The 20041-nt window shown below is 49.5% G+C and overlaps 1 protein-coding gene across 1 annotated transcript in view; it reads right to left on the reverse strand.

The window, feature by feature from the left end:
• SPATA7 (spermatogenesis associated 7) overlaps positions 1-18561 on the reverse strand; it is a 92825-nt gene extending 74264 nt beyond the window's left edge. The window contains exon 1 of the mRNA XM_060261883.1: positions 18371-18561. Within this exon, the coding sequence (XP_060117866.1) occupies positions 18371-18422 (52 nt within the window). The 5' untranslated portion in view covers positions 18423-18561. The remainder of the gene's footprint in view (positions 1-18370) is intronic.
• Between the last annotated feature and the right edge of the window lie 1480 nt (positions 18562-20041).

A 20041-nucleotide genomic window follows, 5' to 3' on the forward strand; every position in this document is an offset into this window, starting at 1 on the left:
GGAGGCAGACTCCGACCTTCAGCTCCCCTGGTTTGAGTATCTTCAACTTCGGCATTTACTTGACTCGCATCTCTTTACCCCTCCTTTACGCATTCAACTTACTGATTTTGAAAAGATTTTATTTTGTGACTCAATCCCGATCAAAGGATTGATATCAAAGATTTATAAAATACTACTCCGCCCCCTTAACGCAGTGCCACACTCTTACCAAGGTGCCTGGGTCCGAGACCTGCACATGGAGCTGACTGAGGAGCAGTGGCAGGCTATTTGGTGTTCTTCCATATACAAAACAAAAGCAATGAACGTTCAACTTCAAGCCTTAAAAGTCCTTACGCGATGGTACAAAACTCCAGTGCAGTTAGCACACTCATCCTCTATCTCGCCTCTCTGTTTTAAGAATTGTGGCCAGAAGGGCACATTTTTTCACTCTTGGTGGCTATGCCCAGTCATAAATAGCTTTTGGAGGCAAATCTACCAAGAAGTACTAGCTCTCACTTCACACTCTCCACCATTTACGCCCGAATACGCTCTTTTGAATCTTATAGGCACCTCAAACACTTCCGAACCTGTAGAGCAGGGGTCCTCAAACTACGGCCCGCGGGCCAGATGCGGCCCGCTGAGGACATTTATGCAGCCCAGGGTTATGGCAAAATCAGACTGGAAGTGACGTTCGACCTAAACTCGCGTTAGCAACGCACACTTCCGGCCCTGGGCTGAGGCAGCGGAGACAGAGTGTGAAGTGATACCGAGGTGAGGTGAGTTCCCAGGCCGGGGTGTGTGGTGTGGGGAAGGGAGAGAGATGCAGAAGACGGAGAACTGACGGCCCGCAGCCTTGTACAGTAACGGCAGTCCGGCCCTCCAACAGTCTGAGGGACAGTGAACTGGCCCCCTATTTAAAAAGTTTGAGGACCCCTGCTGTAGAGGAATTGATCTCACATATGTTTGTGGCTGCTAAATTTGCAATAGCCCTAGTCTGGAAGCAGCAATCTCCACCCTCACAACGGACTTGGTGGTTGAAATTGTGGGATTATTTTGTTTTGGATAAGCTTACTTATGATTTAGACCCCCATCGTTCTCAACAAATTGCTTCCCTGAGTTTTATAGAAAAATGGCGTCCCTTTATAGACAAAGTGTTAGCTGATAACAATATTCCTAGTAACTCATACCATGCTATACTGATGTCATGTCAATTGTTGTTGTAATTTTGCTCTAAGATGGCCTATGGTGTACGCACCTACTTCCCTGTTCTGTATTGATACTTGGTGCACACTTACTGATTTGTTGATGTATTTGTACCATGTTTCTCAATTCAATAAAGCATTTTAAAGATCTAAAAAAAAAAAAAAAAATGTCTAGGAGGTCGTTACGTTCAGCCTCCCAAAATCTGTTGGCTGTCCCCGGACCAAGAGACGCCCACCTTGCCTCAACTAGGCTTTTTCAGTCCTGGCCCTGACCTGGTGGAATCAGCTCCCTACAGAGATCCGGGCCCTACCTGGCTTATTAGCCTTCCGTAGGGCTTGTAAAACAGAGGTGTTCCACCAGGCTTTAAGTTGAGGCTGCGGGCATCTATTTCTTGATCTGGTTGGCCTCCCCTGTTGGCACTGTCATCTATGCTATAAAATGGAATAATATCTATCATCTTTATGGGATAACATCTTGTGAGACAGCCAGGCTGGGCAATATTGTGATGATATGGAAATTTTCTGAGTGCTGTTGAGTTGTCTGTTCATAAAATGTTTTTATTGTATTTTATTGTTTTATTATATGTTGGGGGGGCGGGGGTGGGGGGGGCGGGGGTGGGGGGGCTCCCTCTGGGTATCCTACCCCCCCCCAGGGAAAGTGTATGCGCAATACATAGCCTCTCCTCTCCCGGTGTAGTGAATGCCGCGTGGTCACTGTCTGGCTATGCCTGGCAGATGGTCACTGCAATGGCCTCTCCTGCATTACTGCATCCGTAGCAACACCTTCTCGCTGGTCCCCCCCGTTTTTCACAGAGTTTGCTACGTCATGGTGCGACCGAATTGTCCGGCGGTATAACCGGATGGGCAGGCTGGGCCCACCAACCTCGCCAGCCTAAGAGAAGGAAAACTCTAACATCAAACCCGGGCAGATAGAGCTCGTTAATGTAACACCTACCATCTGGAGGACTCACTGCCGGCGTCCCGGCTTACTGGGCCATGGCAGATGACCCCAAGGTGAAACGGTGGAGCCAGTACCGCGCACACTGCGCTTCACCTAAAAAATTCCTCTGCGCAGGCCTGAAGGGCATATCCACATACACAACCCACAACGCATCAAGTCCTGCAGCGATGGGCAAGGGGCGAAACGGCAGGTGGAAGGTGCCACTGGAAGCCGCAGTCCCAATCCTGCATGTAGGCGGTTCAGGGTATTGGTCGCCTGATGCTAACCCGGAGACGAAAGCATTTTTCGGCAGCACCCTGAACGACCAAGCAGCCTTATCTAGGGACAGCACTGCTTGCTCCACACGGAGAGGGGCCTAGAAAAGGTGGCCTAAACAAAGCTCATCTCCTCCACCCCAGTTGGCTAGCCGCGGTCAACGGGCATCCTTACTTGCGGTCAAAAAATAACAACAAAGAAAAGGCATGCACCTGCCTCACAAAGTGTGCGAAGACTAAAGCTTGCGTGTTGGAACATCAGAACCATGCTTGACACAGTAGACAGTGGTCGCCCTGAACGACGCTCTGCTCTAGTTGCCCACGAACTTCTCAGGTTGAATATCGACATAGCAGCTCTCAGTGAGGTCCGTTTCCCTGAGGAAGGTAGTCTTCAAGAACACGGTGCTGGCTATACCCTTTACTGGTCAGGTAAGTCAAAGGCTGAGAGCCGCCTTTCTGGCGTTGGCTTCATGGTCAGGAACTCCATTGCCTCCAAACTCGAAAACCTGCCAACAGGTCACTCAGATCGCATCATGTCCATGCGCCTCCCACTTCAAAACAAGCAGCATGCAACACTCTTCAGTGTGTATGCCCCAACCCTTCAAGCAGATCCTGCAGAAAAGAACAAGTTCTATGCTGATCTACACAACCTCGTACGGAAGACCCCTACAGAGGACAAGGTGATCATCCTTGGCGACTTCAATGCCAGAGTAGGTAAAGACTCGGAAGCCTGGAAAGGAGTACTTGGCAAACACGGCATTGGCAACTGCAATGACAACGGGCGCCTCCTGCTAGAATTCTGCATGGAGCACCAGCTCACCATCACCAACACTATCTTCCAGCAGAAGAACAGTCTGAAGACAACCTGGATGCACCCACGGTCCAAGCACTGGCACCTTATCGACTACATTCTGGTGCGCCAGAGAGACCTTCGAGATGTCTTACACACCCAAGTAATGCCCAGTGCAGAATGTCATACGGATCATCGTCTTGTATGCTGCAATCTCCGTCTTCACTTTAAACCCACACCCAGGAGAGGAGGTATCCCTCGGAGGAAGTTTCAGGTTGGCAGTCTCCAGTCAGCCGAAGTTAAAGCTGCCTTCCAGGCAAAACTCCAGTCAAGAATCGAGGACCCCAGTTGCCCCACAGACCCTTCTCCAGAAGCACTCTGGGAACACATAAAAACTACCGTCCTGCAGATCTCTGAAGAAGTCCTCGGGTTCTCCACAAGGAAGAACAAGGACTGGTTTGATGAGAACAATCAAGAGATCCAAGATTTACTGGCGAAAAAGAGATCTGCCTACCAAGCACATCTTGCTCAGCCCTCCTGTCCTGGGAAAAAAGCAACCTTTCGCGCTGCATGTAGCAACCTCCAGCGCAAGCTTCGAGACATTCAGAACGATTGGTGGACCAAGCTTGCAGAGAGAACCCAGCTGTGTGCAGACACTGGTGATTTAAGAGGGTTCTACGAAGCCCTGAAGGCAGTATATGGTCCATCATATCAGGCTCAGAGTCCCTTGCGTAGTGCAGACGGCCAAGTGCTCCTCACAGACAAGGCATCCATACTGAACCGGTGGTCAGAGTATTTTCAGGTTCTCTTCAGTGCCAACCGCGTAGTTCAAGATTCAGCAATCCATCTCACCCCACTTCAACCAGTGAAAACAGAGTTGGATGAGATCCCCACCCTAGAAGAGACTGTTAAAGCCATCAAGCAACTGAAAAGTGGCAAGGCAGCAGGAGTTGATGGAATTCCACCAGAGATCTGGAAGCATGGGGGCACAGTACTACATAGCTCACTTCACAAAGTACTTGTCACCTGCTGGGAACAAGGCAAATTACCACAGGACTTTCGCGATGCAATCATCATCACCCTATACAAGAACAAAGGGGAAAAGTCAGACTGCTCCAGCTACCGGGGGATAACCCTGCTCTCCATCGCAGGCAAAATCCTTGCCAGAATACTCCTGAACAGACTGGTGCCCACCATTGCAGAAGAACTCCTCCCAGAGAGCCAGTGCGGCTTCAGAGCTAACAGGAGCACCACCAACATGGTATTTGTTCTCAGGCAGCTCCAAGAGAAATGCAGGGAACAGAACAAGGCTCTGTATGTGACTTTTGTCGACCTTACCAAAGCCTTCGATACCGTTAGCAGGAAAGGCCTGTGGCAAATCTTGGAACGTTTAGGATGTCCCCCAAGGTTCCTCAGCATGATCATCCAGCTACACTGTAACGTACTCGAAGCGGAGACGAGAGTAGGGCAACATGGTTTATTAGGAGCACGTTGCAAGAGAGAGAACACGCGGGCCGGGTCCCACTTATATACAATCCCCGGTACAACCTACAGGGTTGGTCAAGCCAATCCTGACCCGTTGAACTTCCCGCCACAGCTGTTGATAGGCGGGGAGATTCGCGCCCTGCGCTGGGGCTTCTGGGACGGCCCAGTTGCCCCTGCGCCCGGTCGCATATTATTTACTGATACACTACACCCCTCCCCTCCTGGTTAATGAACATAGTCTTGCAGATATGCGGGAGGTCGGCGCTCTCTGGTGGACCGTCTGAGGAGGTCCTGTGGGGGAGGCGCCGCCACCGCATCTGATGCTGCGGGGGCCCCTGGTGCGGACGGTGGCGGCCGGACTGGTTCTTTGGCACCTCCGGGCTCTGGCGGTTCCGGTGCTACCTGGGCCGGTGTTAGGGGTGATGGGGCCGCGTCCTCCGGTCGGTCCCCGGCGAGCTCCTCCACGGCGCTTGCCTCTTCTGTGTCCGCCAGTTCCTCTGGTAGCGTGCGGCGCCTCAATTGGTCTATGTGCCGCCGTAGTACCTGGCCCCCCTCAGTTGATATGTCATAGTGGCGGGACCCGGTGACTCGTAGCACTCGGCCCGCCACCCAATTGGGCCCCCTTGCGTAGTTCCGGCGTAAACCGGGTCGCCCGCGAAGAAACCCCTGACTGCGTCCCGGACCTCGGGGCTCTCGCGGGTGTCTGACGCCCGGTCAGGGTGTAGTCTGTCCAGCCGGGTTATGAGCTTTCGTCCCATGAGGAGCTCAGCCGGGCTAACCCCGGTGACCGGGTTGGGGGTGATCCTATTGTCGAATAGGAATGTCGCTAATCGGTGGTCCCAGTCTCCCTGTACAATACGGCCCAGGGCTTCCTTGGTGGTGCGGACCATCCGCTCTGCCTGACCGTTGGTGGCTGGGTGGAAGGGGGCCGACCTTATGTGCCTAATAAGGTATCGCTGGAGGAACACCTGGAAGTCTGCGGACGTGAAAGCGGTCCCATTGTCCGAGACTATGGTGTCCGGGATACCGTGTGTGCTTAAGACCCTGCGTAATGCTCGGATTGCGGCTGCGGACGAGGTGGACCCTACGGGGATGACCTCGAGCCATTTGGTGTAGGCGTCCACAATTATCATGAAGATCTGCCCCTGGAATGGCCCCGCGAAGTCGAGGTGGAGTCTCGACCATGGTTTCCTGGTGGACTCCCACCTAGTGGCGGGGGCGCTGGGAGGCTCGGGCCGCGACTCCTGGCACGTCTGGCACCTGCGGACCCAACTCTCTATTTCCCCGTCCATTCCCGGCCACCAGACGTAGCTTCTGGCTAGGGCCTTCATACGCACTATGCCAGGGTGGGTCTCATGGAGGGATTCTAGAACGCGTCTTTGAAGCGGGGGCGGAATCACCACCCTACTACCCCATAGTAGGCACCCCTTGTGGGCCGCTAGTTCCTCCCTCCTGACCTTGTAGGGTTTGAAATCTTCCCCCATGTTCCCCTCTGGCCACCCCCTCACCACCCAGTCGAGCACCCGTGCAAGTGTCTTATGTTTCTGGGTGGCCTTGGCGACCTCCGCTGCGTGAAGGGGCGGCTCTGGGAGGCTCTCCATCAGCATGACCTGGTGTGCGGGGGCGGGGTCTGGACCCATTTCCGGGAGCGGCAAGCGGCTGAGCGCGTCAGCGTGACCCATAGCCTTGCCGGCCCGGTGTACCAGTGTGTAAGTGTAGGAGTTGAGGAATTGATTCCACCTCAACACGCGCTGCGACAGGATTTGGGGGGTTTGTCGATCTGGGGCCAGCAGACCTAAGAGGGGCTTGTGGTCCGTGGCTATGGTGAACCTCCGCCCATACAGATACTCATGGAACTTGCGGACCCCCGCCACGATCGCCAGAGCCTCCTTGTCTATCTGCGCGTAATTGCGCTCTGCCGGTGTCAGTGTGCGGGAGTAATACGCTACCGGCACCTCCCTCCCGTCCGGGAGTTGGTGCCCCAGGACTGCTCCCACCCCATACGGCGACGCATCGCAAGCCAAGATGACGGGGAGGCCCTCGTCAAAATGGTGGAGCACCGCGTTGGACACCAGAACGTCCTTGACCGCCTGAAACGCGGCGGCTTGTCGTTTTCCCCAAACCCAAGGGGCTTTTTTATCCAGTAGGCGGTGAAGGGGCTCTGCCAGGGCTGCCTTGTGGGGGAGGAAAGAGTGATAAAAGTTAAGGACCCCCAAGAAGCTTTGTAGCTCCGCTTTGCAGGTGGGGGCCGGAGCTTGCACGATGGCCCGTGTCTTTTCTTCCGTGGGGTGGATCCCCGCTGCGTCCACGGCGAACCCCAGGAACTCCACCCGCGGCACCCCCAGCAGGCACTTCTCCCTCTTGACTTTGAGCCCCGCAGCCTGGAACCGGCGGAGCACCTCTCTTAGGCGGTTGCCGAATTCTTCGGGGTCCGGGGCGGCGACTAAAACGTCATCGAAGAACGGCTGGACTCCGGGGATCCCTTTAAGGAGAGCGTCCATTATACTCTGGAAGATCCCCGGAGCGACGCTTACCCCGAACTGTAGCCTCCTCACCCGGAAGGCCCCCCTGTGCGTTACTATCGTTTGGGCCTCGGCCGTCTTATTGTCTACCGGGAGCTGTTGGTAGGCCTGGGCCAGATCCAGCTTCCCGAAGATTTTAGACCCCGCGAGGGCAGCCAGGACGTGGCTCACCACCGGCACTGGGTAGGGGTTATCCTGCAGTGCCCGGTTTATCGTGCATTTGTAGTCTGTACAGATCCGCACCTCCCCGTTTGGCTTAAGTGGGGTTACGATGGGGGTCTCCCAGGGGGCGTAGTCCACTGGCTCCAGGACTCCCTGGGCTGTAAGGCGGTCTAGTTCGGCCTCTATTTTGGGCTTCAAGGCGAACGGAACCCTCCTTGCCTTGAGCCGAATCGGCCTGACCGTGGGGTCTAGGGGCAGTGAGATGGCCGGCCCCTTGTAGCTTCCCAGGGACCCGTCGAATACTTCGGGGAACTCTTTGCAAATCTCCCCGAACCCGCTGGGCGTTAGGGTTTGCCCCACCCCCTCCACGCGTATTCCCAAGGGTTTGAACCAATCCAGCCCTAGCAGGGTGGCAAGTTGGCGCTTTACCACCAGGATGTCCAGCGGCCCGTAGAAGGACCCCCTCTCGACTTGCACCCGCGCCCACCCCGCAACTTGCACCGGGTTCTTCTGAAAGTCCCGGAGTATGAAGTTCGCCGGCCGTAGTTGCAGCCGCTGCCGGGGGCACAGTTCCCTCAGGGTCTCCTCCGCTATGAGGGAAATGGAGGAACCTGAGTCCACCTCCATTTGGCAGGGGTTTCCTTCGATGAGGACTGCCACTTTAATTTTATCGGGGGTGGCGAGGGGCAAGTTCAGTACCTGTAAGGACGTGGAGTCTGCTGAGTGGAACTCCGCTGACTCGTGGTGCGTGGTCGGCCTCCGGCGGTTGAGCTTGGCCCGGCAAGCCCTGGCGATGTGGCCGGTCTTCCCGCAGCTCCGGCAGTCCCAGGTCCGGTACTGGCAGTCTCTCCGATCGTGGGCGTCGCCGCAGCTGGCGCACTTGGTGGCCGGAGCCCTCTCCGACGCCGGTGGTCGATCGGCCGCTCGGGGGCGTTGGGCCGCTCTGTTGGGTGGGCCGGCGGGGCGACGCAGCTGGTAGGCTTCTCTCTCCTCCATGCGGTCGTGGTCCAGCTCCTCGTGGTGGACGGCGTCTGACCGGGTCTTGGGAAAGGTCCTGGAGGTCCTCTCGAACGCCACCGCTTCGCTGAAGGCGCTCTGGAGGGTGAGCTCCTCTTTGGCGAAGAGCTTCTGCTGGAGCCTCTCGTCGCGGAGGCCCCACGTGAACCGGTCGGCCAGGGTGTCTTCCAGCTGGGGGAAGTTGCAGTTCCCGGCGATCTTGCAGAGGGCTGCCAGATAGTCGGCGGCCGATTCTCCTGCCGCCTGGTCCCTCCTGTGGAACAGGAATCTGCGAGCCACCCGTGAGGGCTGCGGCAAGAAGTGGCCCGTGAGGAGTCTGATGATCTCCTCGTAAGATTTCTCCGCCAGGCGGGCGGGCGCCGAGAGACCCTTTGCGATCTCGAACGTGGCAGGCCCGCATACGCTCAGGAGAACATCCCTCTTTGCTCCGGCGTCGGTGACCTTGTTGGCCCGGAGGTAGAACTCGACCCGTTCCGAGTAGGACTCCCAGCCCTCTGGATTAGCAGGGTCGAAGGCCTCGAGGTGGCCGGTGATTCCGCCCTGGTTGGCCATGGTGGCGGCGGCGGTCGTGACCGGTCGTTCGTTGCCCAAGATCTCCGTCGTAGCCGATGAGGCTAGTATCCCATCCTCGTCGCCAGTGTAACGTACTCGAAGCGGAGACGAGAGTAGGGCAACATGGTTTATTAGGAGCACGTTGCAAGAGAGAGAACACGCGGGCCGGGTCCCACTTATATACAATCCCCGGTACAACCTACAGGGTTGGTCAGGCCAATCCTGACCCGTTGAACTTCCCGCCACAGCTGTTGATAGGCGGGGAGATTCGCGCCCTGCGCTGGGGCTTCTGGGACGGCCCAGTTGCCCCTGCGCCCGGTCGCATATTATTTACTGATACACTACATACACGAAGACCAGGAGGCCAAGTCAGACACTGCAACGACCTCTCGGAGCCCTTCCCAATAGGCACAGGTGTAAAGCAAGGCTGCGTTCTCGCGCCAACTCTCTTTACGATCTTCTTTAGCATGATGCTTCAAAGAGCCGCAGTAGATCTAGATGATGACAATGCTGTCTACATCCGCTATCGCACCGATGGCAGCCTATTCAACCTGAGGCGACTAAAGGCCCACTCCAAGACGATGGAAAAACTCACCCGAGAGCTACTGTTTGCTGATGATGCTGCACTCGTCTCCCACTCGGTATCAGCTCTGCAGCATATGACGTCCTGCTTTGCAGAGGCTGCCAAGCTATTCGGCCTAGAAGTTAGTCTGAAGAAGACAGAAGTTCTCCACCAGCCTGCACCCCAGGAAGATTATCACCCTCCCTGCATCACTGTGGGTGAATCAGTTCTGAAGACAGTCCAGCAGTTCAGCTACCTGGGGTGCATCATCTCCTCAGATGCCAAGATCGACAAGGAGATTGACAACAGGCTGGCAAAGGCAAACCGTGCATTTGGCCGACTGCACAAAAGAGTGTGGAGCAACAAGCATCTGAAAAAAGGCACAAAGATCAATGTTTACAAAGCGGCTGTGATGACAACCCTCATCTACGGTTCCGAATCGTGGGTTTTATACCGTCATCACCTGCGACTCCTCGAGCGCTTTCATCAGCGCTGCCTACGCACCATCCTCAACATCCACTGGAGTGACTTTGTGACCAACACTGAAGTCCTCAAGTGGGCGGAGGTTACCAGTATCGAGGCACTGCTGCTGAAGACGCAGCTGCGCTGGGCAGGGCATATTTCTAGGATGGAAAACCACCGCCTTCCCAAGATTGCCCTGTATGGCGAACTCTCCACCGGCCATCGAAATAGAGGGGCACCAAAGAAGAGGTACAAGGACTCCTTGAAGAAATCCCTTGGCACCTGTCGCATCAACCATCACCAGTGGTCTGACCTAGCCTCAGATCGCAAAGCATGGAGACACACCATCCACCAGGCTGTCTCTTCCTTTGAGAACGCACGCATAGCTGGTCTTGAGGACAAAAGGAGATTGAGGAAGAATTGCACTGCTACAGCACCAACCCTAAATCAGACTTTTCCCTGCAGCCACTGTGGCCGGACCTGCCTGTCCCACATTGGTCTTGTCAGCCACCAGCAAGCCTGCAGCAGACGTGGACTATTGCACCCTTCTTAAATCTTCGTTCGCGAAGCCAAGCCGAGAGAGATATGTTGTGCTCTGCCCTGAGCCCTATGGGGAATTGGTGGAATAGAAATATACTAAAATAAACAAACAAACAAATAAATAAATAAATCTTCAAGGAAGGCCTTGTTCTAGAATCCATCTGTTTTGTGCTTATATTGTCAGGGACATAGAAAGGAACTTCTGAGCGGCTATAGTTCATTAACAGAAGCTCACCTATACCCTTCTTTGTATTCTTTTAAATGGAAGGATTTTCTTTAAGTTAGCAATAGGATTTTTCCCATTTTCCCATTAGCTCTTTTTTCCCATTTTCTTTTTTTCTACTTTGCAATGAATGATTTTATTTGAGAGACTGTAACTGTGTATGTTTTAACAAGAGATTTATAGCGGTGTTACTACAAAAATCTTGCTGAGCAGTGTCACTATAGAAAATGTAGTCAATACATTAAAAAAAACCAGTCTAAATATCAACAGGGTTTTCCTTTATAAACGAGAGCTACATATGCCACTATTCACACAATAAATATCACAGATAATCAACCTATAAGTGAACTGTCTCCTTTGCCACAGTGAGATCACATTTATGTGTCACTGATTAGCAATTTGGCTGCTGTTTTATTACTCTGAATTTCTGCCAAATGCAGGCATCGGGAGATAAACAGCCCAGTGCACACCACTAACTTTGAATAATAAAGATGGTTTATAGAAATTATTTTAATGCATAAAAATCAATAAAACAGGTCTGCCACTAATACAATTGGTTTCAGTGGAGTGTTTGTGCTTCCTTCTGTGGAAAACTGTTCTGAATCTTGCACGTGAATTAATCTGCATTTCAGAAACTTTATTCCTTTGGAATCCTTAGCTGCATTCCAGTTCAGTTGAAGTACCAGTTCAGATTCCCACTGTGTTTCAGAGATTCCCTGTAAACATATTAAGGCAGGGTCTCACTTTTTGGTGGCATCCTAAAATATCATGACTCCCCACCCCCCACCCCGAACCCCGCAACAGACATAATTTTGGAATTCTCTTATTTCTTGCATGTTTCTTATAAATTATTTTTCTTCAAGAAAGCTATCCAAAAATTAGTCACAAAATAACTACTTTTGTTTACAAAAAATGTTTGTTTTTTATTTTTTCTGTTTCCCAGTTGCCATACTTAGACACTGCTAGAGAAGGCAAAAGAAAATGAATCTGCACTGCAAATGAATCCCAGCACTGATGGACACTCCAAAGCACAGCTGGCACTGAAACTCCAGGATCAACACAGCAACCCTGCTTTTCTATAAAGCCTCCTTGGGCTGCCCCCTAGATAGGGAATCCTCTCCCAGCGCCTTTCCATCTTCAGGGCAAACACCATTGTAAGACACACACACGCCCCTCTCTAAATACAGATTCTTATGAGGTACCACAAGCAGCAAAAATGTAAGTTTCAGTTTATCAGCCCATATCCATGTAAAAACTGCCTCCAGGCACCAGTTCAGGGTTTCTGCAGCCTCCCTGGGATTAGCCAGAAGTACAAAATAGAGCTGAATATCATCCAGGTATTGGTGATAATCTATCCCACATCTCCAGATGACCTCCCCCAGTAGTTTCACATACATGTTGAGAAGCACAGGGGACAAGATGCAGATCTGCAGGCTCTACAAGTCAAAGACTAAGGGAAGGAACAGCAGACCCGCAGCACCACCTTCAGAAACCAACCCCCTAGGCAGGGCTTGGAACCACAGCAAAACTGTGCCTTCCAGTTCCAACCTGAAATGCAGTCCAGAGGGATACCATGATTGATGGTATTGAAAGCCTCTGAAAGATCCAAGAGAGTCACATCCCCTCTGTCCATATGCTGGCAGGTGCCCACAGGTGTCCATATGTTACGAGAGTGCCCACAGCTGTTCCAGTCCCATAACCAGGCCAGCTGACAAACCTACTTTAAAGTCAGTATTTTCCTATTCAGGGGACCAACCCCCCCCCACCCCAACCCTTTAGAGTATCAAGATATGATTGAACCTTTTGCAGGTAGGAATCTGGGTTTGGGGGAATTGTGTTACAGTTTTTCTCTGCCAGAGGAAGCAATGGGGACATTTTGAATTGGGAATGGATGTGAAAGTGAGAGATAAGGTAGGAGTGACTGCAATATAATACCTCCAGCCATGCCACTACTATATTATAGATTTTCATTCATCCAAATACCCCTGCTATCCATGAAGCAAGAATGGATTCCAGCTTGGATAAGAGAGAGGATGAGGAATTAACTGGAAGCTCAGCTCCCCAACGAATGGATTGGGCCACTCCATAATCGAAAGCAAGCGATGTTATTGCCTTTACCACAAGAACACATTTTTATACTTAAAGCGTCCCAAAGGTCTATATTTTTCAGTATATCATACAATTTAGCTCTAAAATACTATAATTTTGAGATTTTTCAGAATTGCATATACACTAGCAAAATGATATAATCTTTAAAAAAAAGCTACATCAGGGGGATATTGGATATGAATTCAATACAGGCTCATCAGATTAGAGTTGCCCACAAGCCTGGAGAAAAGTGTCCAGTTCCTTAAGAGGCTTAATAGAATATTATTTACCTCAATATCATGAAAAACTTCAGCTGCCCATTTCCACATATTAAGCCTCTAGCAGACATTTTTCCTCTTGTTTGTGGACAACATGAGATGAGTCTGAGAAAATAAATACTGCATCTGTCAAGTACAAGTAGATAGTACATTAGTTAATGTCCATTAGCCAACGTATTTCGACTACCAGTTATTAAGATCAGGCTATGCAGTTCAGCCTATGAGAGGTCTTTTCTCATGCTCAATAATCAACTACATCAGCTGAAGAACCCTCCATGAATGTTTAAATACTATATAATCTGGATGCGTTTAGTACATAATTACTTATTTCCAATTATTAGTAAAATTTGAATGAATTGTGTGCAATTATGCAATTAGATAATGCAGTACTCGCAATTATGCACTGAAACTGGATTTTAGCTGGATTTACTTGTGTATTAGGGTTGCCATCTCCTGGAATTTCAGCTGATCTCCAGACAACAAAAGTCAGTTCCCCCTGCAGAAAATGGCTGGTTCAGAGGACGGACTCTATGACTGCAATCTGGCAACTCTAACGTGCCTAGCTGTATACTGGGTAGGAACCTTTTTTTAAAAAAAATAATGTACCTACAGTTGCCTTCTTTTCTTAGAATCAGCTGAGAAGACTAAATGCTGAACAAAAGACATTACATTAAACAGCTGCACATTTAATGGAGCCAACAATAAAGCTTTAAGCTGTTGATTAGCAAAATATCACTGACTTCAGTGAATCATGAAAAGATCCCTAAATTCAAGAGTTTTTAAATTAAATTAAATTGTCTAATAATACAAGTTCTCAAAACTGAGTCAATAGATACTGCTTCCAAATGATACGAAGAATTTGAACCTATGGAGCTATGGTACTAGTGAATTTGTGCACCAGTGCAGTGTCTGATAACACCACAACAATTCCTACCTTTTATTATAACTACAGACCACATGATATGCCATTCTCCAACATTTCATTTGCTTATTATTATTATTTAGGCAGTGCATACAGCTATAAGCATTATAATCAGAAAGGAAAAAAACATTCAAAAGGTCTTGCCTAAACACTTGGGAGTCTAAAAGGACTCCTGTAGGGAAAGGAATGTGGACCAGATAACAGTTTTAAAAGCACAGCAAAAGGAGACTGACAGGGAGAGAAATACAACCCAGGAAAGCCCATCTGAAGAGACTTGTCACTGGGAAGTCATTTGAATTTACACAAAACTATACAGAAATTCTACAGAGGAGCTGATCCTGTTGTTTCCTTTTTGTGTGTGTGTGTGGGGGGGGGAGAGTCTAGAGACCGAGCCGTAAGAGGAAAGGTTGAGGGAGAAATGTTCAGCCTGGAGAAGAGGCTCAGGGGGGACACAGAATAACAGAGTTGGAACAGTCCATACAGACCATCTAATCCAACCCCCTGCTGAATGCAGGAGCAGCCTAGAGCAGTGTTTCCCATTTGCAAGGTCGTGACCCGGTACCGGGTCACAGAAGCCTCACTACCGGGTCACAAGAAAAGCCAAAGCTAGCCCCGTCCCATCTCTGATGGTGAGGAAGGCTTTCTTTCTTTCTTTCTTTCTTTCTTTCTTTCTTTCTTTCTTTCTTTCTTTCTTTCTTTCTTTCTTTCTTTCTTTCTTTCTTTCTTTCTTTCTTTCTTTCTTTCTTTCCCTGCAAGTGATGCTCTGTCTGTATTCTTGGTGCTGGGAGAGGGGAGCAACAGTGGGAGGGCTTCTAGTGCCCTGGCCCCACTGGTGGACATTCTGGTGCTTTTTGGGCATTGTATGAGGAAATTTTGGACTGGTTAGTCCACTGGCCTGATCCAACATGGCTCCTCTTATGTTTATGTTCTTTCTTTCCATGTCTTTCTTTTCCTTTCCTTCCATTTCACTTCTTTCTTTCTTTCTTTCTTTCTTTCTTTCTTTCTTTCTTTCTTTCTTTCTTTCTTTCTTTCTTTCTTTCTTTCTTCCTTCCTTCCTTCCTTCCTTCCTTCCTTCCATTTTTACTGGATGAAACTTTTCTGTTCATCATACTGTTGTTGCAGACATAGGAGCTCTTCCAATGAAAAGTTGGCACCCCCAGTTGTAGCCAGGTGGCCTTCTATGAGATTTCTGTGTGAGTGAGTGAGTGAGTGAAAGAGGTGTGGGGCAGAAAGAGATTATTGGAGATTACTGGATATCTCAACAGCACTGGAAGAGATGGTACTATGAACATGGCACCATTTTACTGGTCCTGCTTTTAACAGCTGTCTGACACCAAAATTAAACTCCTCCTGTAGATATTAAAAAGGATGAAAGTAGTTCACTGGTTAAGTATCTGCACAACAGGTTGCTTTTAAAGGCATGGGAAACACAGCCAGTAAAAAGCTGCAAGCCCCTCATAAATATCCTTTTTGAGATAACTGCAAAAAAGCTTGTATGAACTTCATATAACTTGAAATTAATTCATTAATTGCAATGCAATTCTTTGCTACCTTTCACAGCAATTTTCCCATGTTTCAACCAAAGAAAAGTATGAAAAATCGCTGTTGAAAGATTTTCTTGAAACCAAGCAAGCTTGGTTGTAGCTTGAGGCAGGGTTCCAGTAGTAGCAGCTGAAGGAAGGGCCTACTTAATGTGTAAGCATATTTTGAGGTAGAGCAGCTGCCAGGGCCCAGTGTGGGTGGTACACAGTGCTGGCATTCCTGTTGGCAATGGCAACAGCACTCCCAACTGCATACACTGGCCAGTGCTGTTGAGGTGGTGCAGGCAATTGAACATGGGCATTAGGAGTGCCTGCAAGCTGGGCATTAGGAGTGCTTGCAACACAAACAGATAGGTACATACAGGTGTGGGGGTGAAAAGAGAGGACTGCCCACTTTCCATCCCCATTTTGGCTCAGCATGAGTTTCATAGAGATTTTCCTGAAAATGAATTTACTTCCAAAGAAGAGGCAAGTCTGGGGGAGTGCCCTGGAAGTGACATCACAGGAAAAGGTGGAGTTCTTTGACACCACAGGAAATGACATAATTCCTGGCTCCACCCCCAAATTTTAGTGGGCCACAAAGGAGAAGTGTAAAAATAAAGAAAAGTTTGGGAAACCCTGGCCTAGAGCATCCCTGTCCAGCAGCTGCTTAAAGTCTGTGAAGGGGAGCTCACCACCCCCCTAGGTAGCTGATTCTGCTGAACAACTCCTACTGTAACAGTTTTTCCTAATATCCAGCTGATACCTTCCTGCCCTTAATTTAAGCCCATTATTGTGTCTCCTCTCCTCTGCTGTCACCAAATACATGATGGCTTTCTATAGGGTTGCCAAGTCCAGGTTGGGAAATACCTGGAGAATGCTGGGATTGAGCTTGAGGAGGGCAGGGTTTGGGGAAGGGAGAGACTTCATGGTATATAATACCATGGAGTCCACCTTCCAAAGCAGCTATTATCTCCAGGTGAACTGATCTCTGATGCCTGCAGATCAACTGTAATAGCAGAAGATTGCCAGCCACCACCTGGAAGATGTGTAACCAAGAGAGATTTTGCCACCACGGAGGGGGGTGGGGGGAGGCTGACAACCATATTCATTAAGCATTTGAAAGTCTGTCACTTTGAGGAGGGCAAGGAGCTGTTCCTGTTGGCAACAGAGAACAGGACTCACAATAATGGGATTAAATTATGGACAGAAAAAGGTAATGGTTGGATATTAGGGGAAATTTCTTTTACAGTAGTAGTTCAGCAATGGAATCAGTTGCCTAGAGAAGTGATGAGCTCCTTCTCACTGGCAGTCTTCAAGCAGCGGCTGCATAAACACTTGTTAGGATGCTTTAATCCGGTCCTGCATTGAGCAGCTTGCTAGACTAAAGGTCCTGTTTTGGCCCCTTACAGTTCTATGATTCTAAATTATGGCACAGAACGAACCAAGGAGTTAAGACGGGACATTGCTATACATGATTACACTACTCACACAAATCCACCTTATGCCGTGTAAGACCATTGGTCCATGTAATCCATTACTGTCCAACACAGAGGTGGACAAAACACCCACATATTGTGCCCACAGCTCCCTGGAGGAAAGCTGCAATTTAAATAAGACAGACAGACAGAAGTCTACCCTCACTGCCAGCTCTGCAAAGGCTCAGGTAGAGGAAAGAAAGGTCAAGAGATTCCCAGCTCCATCTTCCAACCCTGTTATCTCAAAGATGCAACTTTGTGCAAGGGAAGCACATGCTCAGTCACAAACCTGCAGGCCTTCAGCTCTTTCATGCACATTCCATTAATTAAAGCCAGAATAACCTTTCCATATCTCTGCTGATCTTATCAACTGTGCCATTATAAAACAAGAGTGTGTTAAAGTAAAAGGACAGAGTACTGCTCTGGGAAGAGGCTCTCCTTCCTGTCCACACTTGTGATCCTAACCAATGAAAAGAATGATCCCAAGTGATAAGGGGTCTGTGTGTGCTGGCTGATTTATGAAGACGACATTACAGATATTGGAGGATATCAAAGCCCTTGGTCTGCAAAATAAGTGTCCAATATTTCTCTCAAAGCCTCACACAACAATGTACCGTGCTAGCTGAAAAAAAGGAGTGGAAGAACAGGAATGGGTATTTTGACAGGCATCGAAACAAATTGGCTGAATGTAGGTTTAAATTAGCATTCTACCAAGAGAATTTTTATCTTGAGGAGGGATGGGTGGTGCAAAGAGCCCACAATAATTTTTTTCTAATGTGCACACAATGGCAGGTTTCATCTCAAGAGGGTGTGCAATGCAGCTTGGGAGCAATGATAGCCACAGTGAAGTGCATGCTGGGAAACTCTCACAGTGTCTTATGTGACTGGAGCAGGCTCATGTGTTCTGGAACTTTTCCAGCTCCTTTATAAGATTGTACGAGAGAGTTCTAGAATTCTTATGGACCTGGAGAGGCAGGGCCTCGTACATCGCCTGGAGGGCTTCTCCAAGAAGGTTCAGCCAAATTTAGACAGGCTGAAGAGCTTCTCCTCCCACCCCATATAAAGACAGGTTCCAGTATATGTTATGCATACACACATATATATATATATACACACACACAGCACAGGGATGTGGGTATTTAGGCGCTGCAGGTTAAAAACGGCCTCCAGGTACACTGGTGCAAACAGCAGGAGCTGGGAGTGCTTCTCTCCTTGCAATTGGGGGATGGTGCAAACTGCTAGGCCCCAAAGGACACAGAAGGCGGCAGAGCCGCGGAAAGTCGGGATTCAGCACCTTTGCAAGTAAAGGCGCTGCCAGCGCGGAACGAGCGGCCAGACCCCCGTCTGCCCTCTCCACACCCCTCTGCTTCTACCTGGGCTCCTCCTCCTGCTGCTCCAGCCGCTGCTCTCCATCCTCACGCCCATGCTTGTGGCCGGGCCCAGCCGGCTCCTCCTCGCCTGCAGGCCCCGCGAGCGGCCCGAGCCCTGCCGGTGGCTCCCAGCGAGCGGCAGCGGCGCCTTCCCCTCCCTCCACGGGCAGACAGGCGAGGGCCTGGTAGGCGGTGGGGTTGCTATGGTCACAGTCGCTCGCTTTGCTGCCGAGAGAGTTACGTCCTGAGCCCGGGAAGGGAAGGGAAGGGGGAGGGTGGCCGAGATCCGCTGCAGCCTAATCCTATTAAACGTGTTTACTCAGAAGTAGGACCCGCTGAGGTAAATGCGGCTTGCTCACAGGAAAGCAGAGGAGAAACCTGCAACCGAGAGGCAAGGGAAGAAGCAGAGAGAAGGCGCTGCGCTAAAACGATTTGCTTCTGCTGTTTGAGCAACAATCCAACCCAATGAATGCATGATTACTCAAAGTACGGTTGCCATCCTCCAGGTGGTGCCTAGAGAACTGGAATTACAAGTAATCTCCAGATGACAGAGATCAGTTCCCTTGCAGAAAATCTGTAGCAGCAGAAAAGAGTAAGAGTTTTGGTGAATCACTAAATCTCATATCTGCTGCAGAAGTGAACAGTGATTTAGGAAAGCTTATTATCATACCTAATCCTACCACAGATTTTTAGTCTCGTCTGATGTGTTATATAGTATGGATTATAAATATGGTTCTATTGCATATATGTATATGCTTTTATACTGATGTGCAGCACCCTGAGCAAAGGTGTTTTTTTACAAATAAAAATAATTAAATATATACAAAAAAGATCTACTGGACTCATTCTTTTCTACTTGTGGAGAAAATGTCTGCTTTAAAAGGTGGATTCTATGCCATTATAACTGGCTCCTACGCTTTCCCAGACCTCACTCTCCTGAGAGCCTACCTCGAAAATCTCCGAGAATTTCCCAACCAAGAGTTGGCAACCCTAATTAAAAATAAAGCCCTGTTAATTTAAATGAAGCTTACACTCCCATTTAAGAGAACATATTTGGAGTGACCTCATTGGTGTTAGATTCAGGTGGGTTGGGTTGCTGTGTTGGTCTGAAGCAGCAGAACAAAGTTTGAGTCCAGTGGCACCTTTAAGACCAACAAAGTTTTATTCAAGGCATAAGCACAGGAAAGATTATACCTTGAATAAAACTTTGTCGGTCTTAAAAGTGCCGCTGAACTCAAACTTTGTTCCCAATTTATGTAAACGAGACTTACTTCAGAAGAAATATGCATAATAATGGATTAATGTGGTTTCAATTACAATCTGGCAGCTTTCACAACAACCCTACCAGGTAAGTTGTGCGAAAGCACCTTGTTCTGGTTTACATATTAGTTACAGTAGTGTGCCTAGGCCTGTGCTGCTCAGGATAATATCCAGAGCTTCATCCGCACACCATTGGGTATTGCACTGTTGTTGGGATAGTGGTCCTTGTACAGCTGGATCAACATTTTCTGCACAGGAAAATTCAGCTGTAAAATTATTGCTGCTATGCAACAGTAGCACAATATCAAGTGATGGGTGGAAGCCGCTCATGTCTCTTGACTAGCTGACTGTTTTCATGGAGAATCAATATTTTTCCTCCTGTGGCTTGTCTCGATGTTCTTTTGCCAAAGACAC

The sequence above is a fragment of the Heteronotia binoei genome, chromosome 21 (assembly GCF_032191835.1).
Source record: "Heteronotia binoei isolate CCM8104 ecotype False Entrance Well chromosome 21, APGP_CSIRO_Hbin_v1, whole genome shotgun sequence".
Taxonomy (NCBI): domain Eukaryota; kingdom Metazoa; phylum Chordata; class Lepidosauria; order Squamata; family Gekkonidae; genus Heteronotia; species Heteronotia binoei.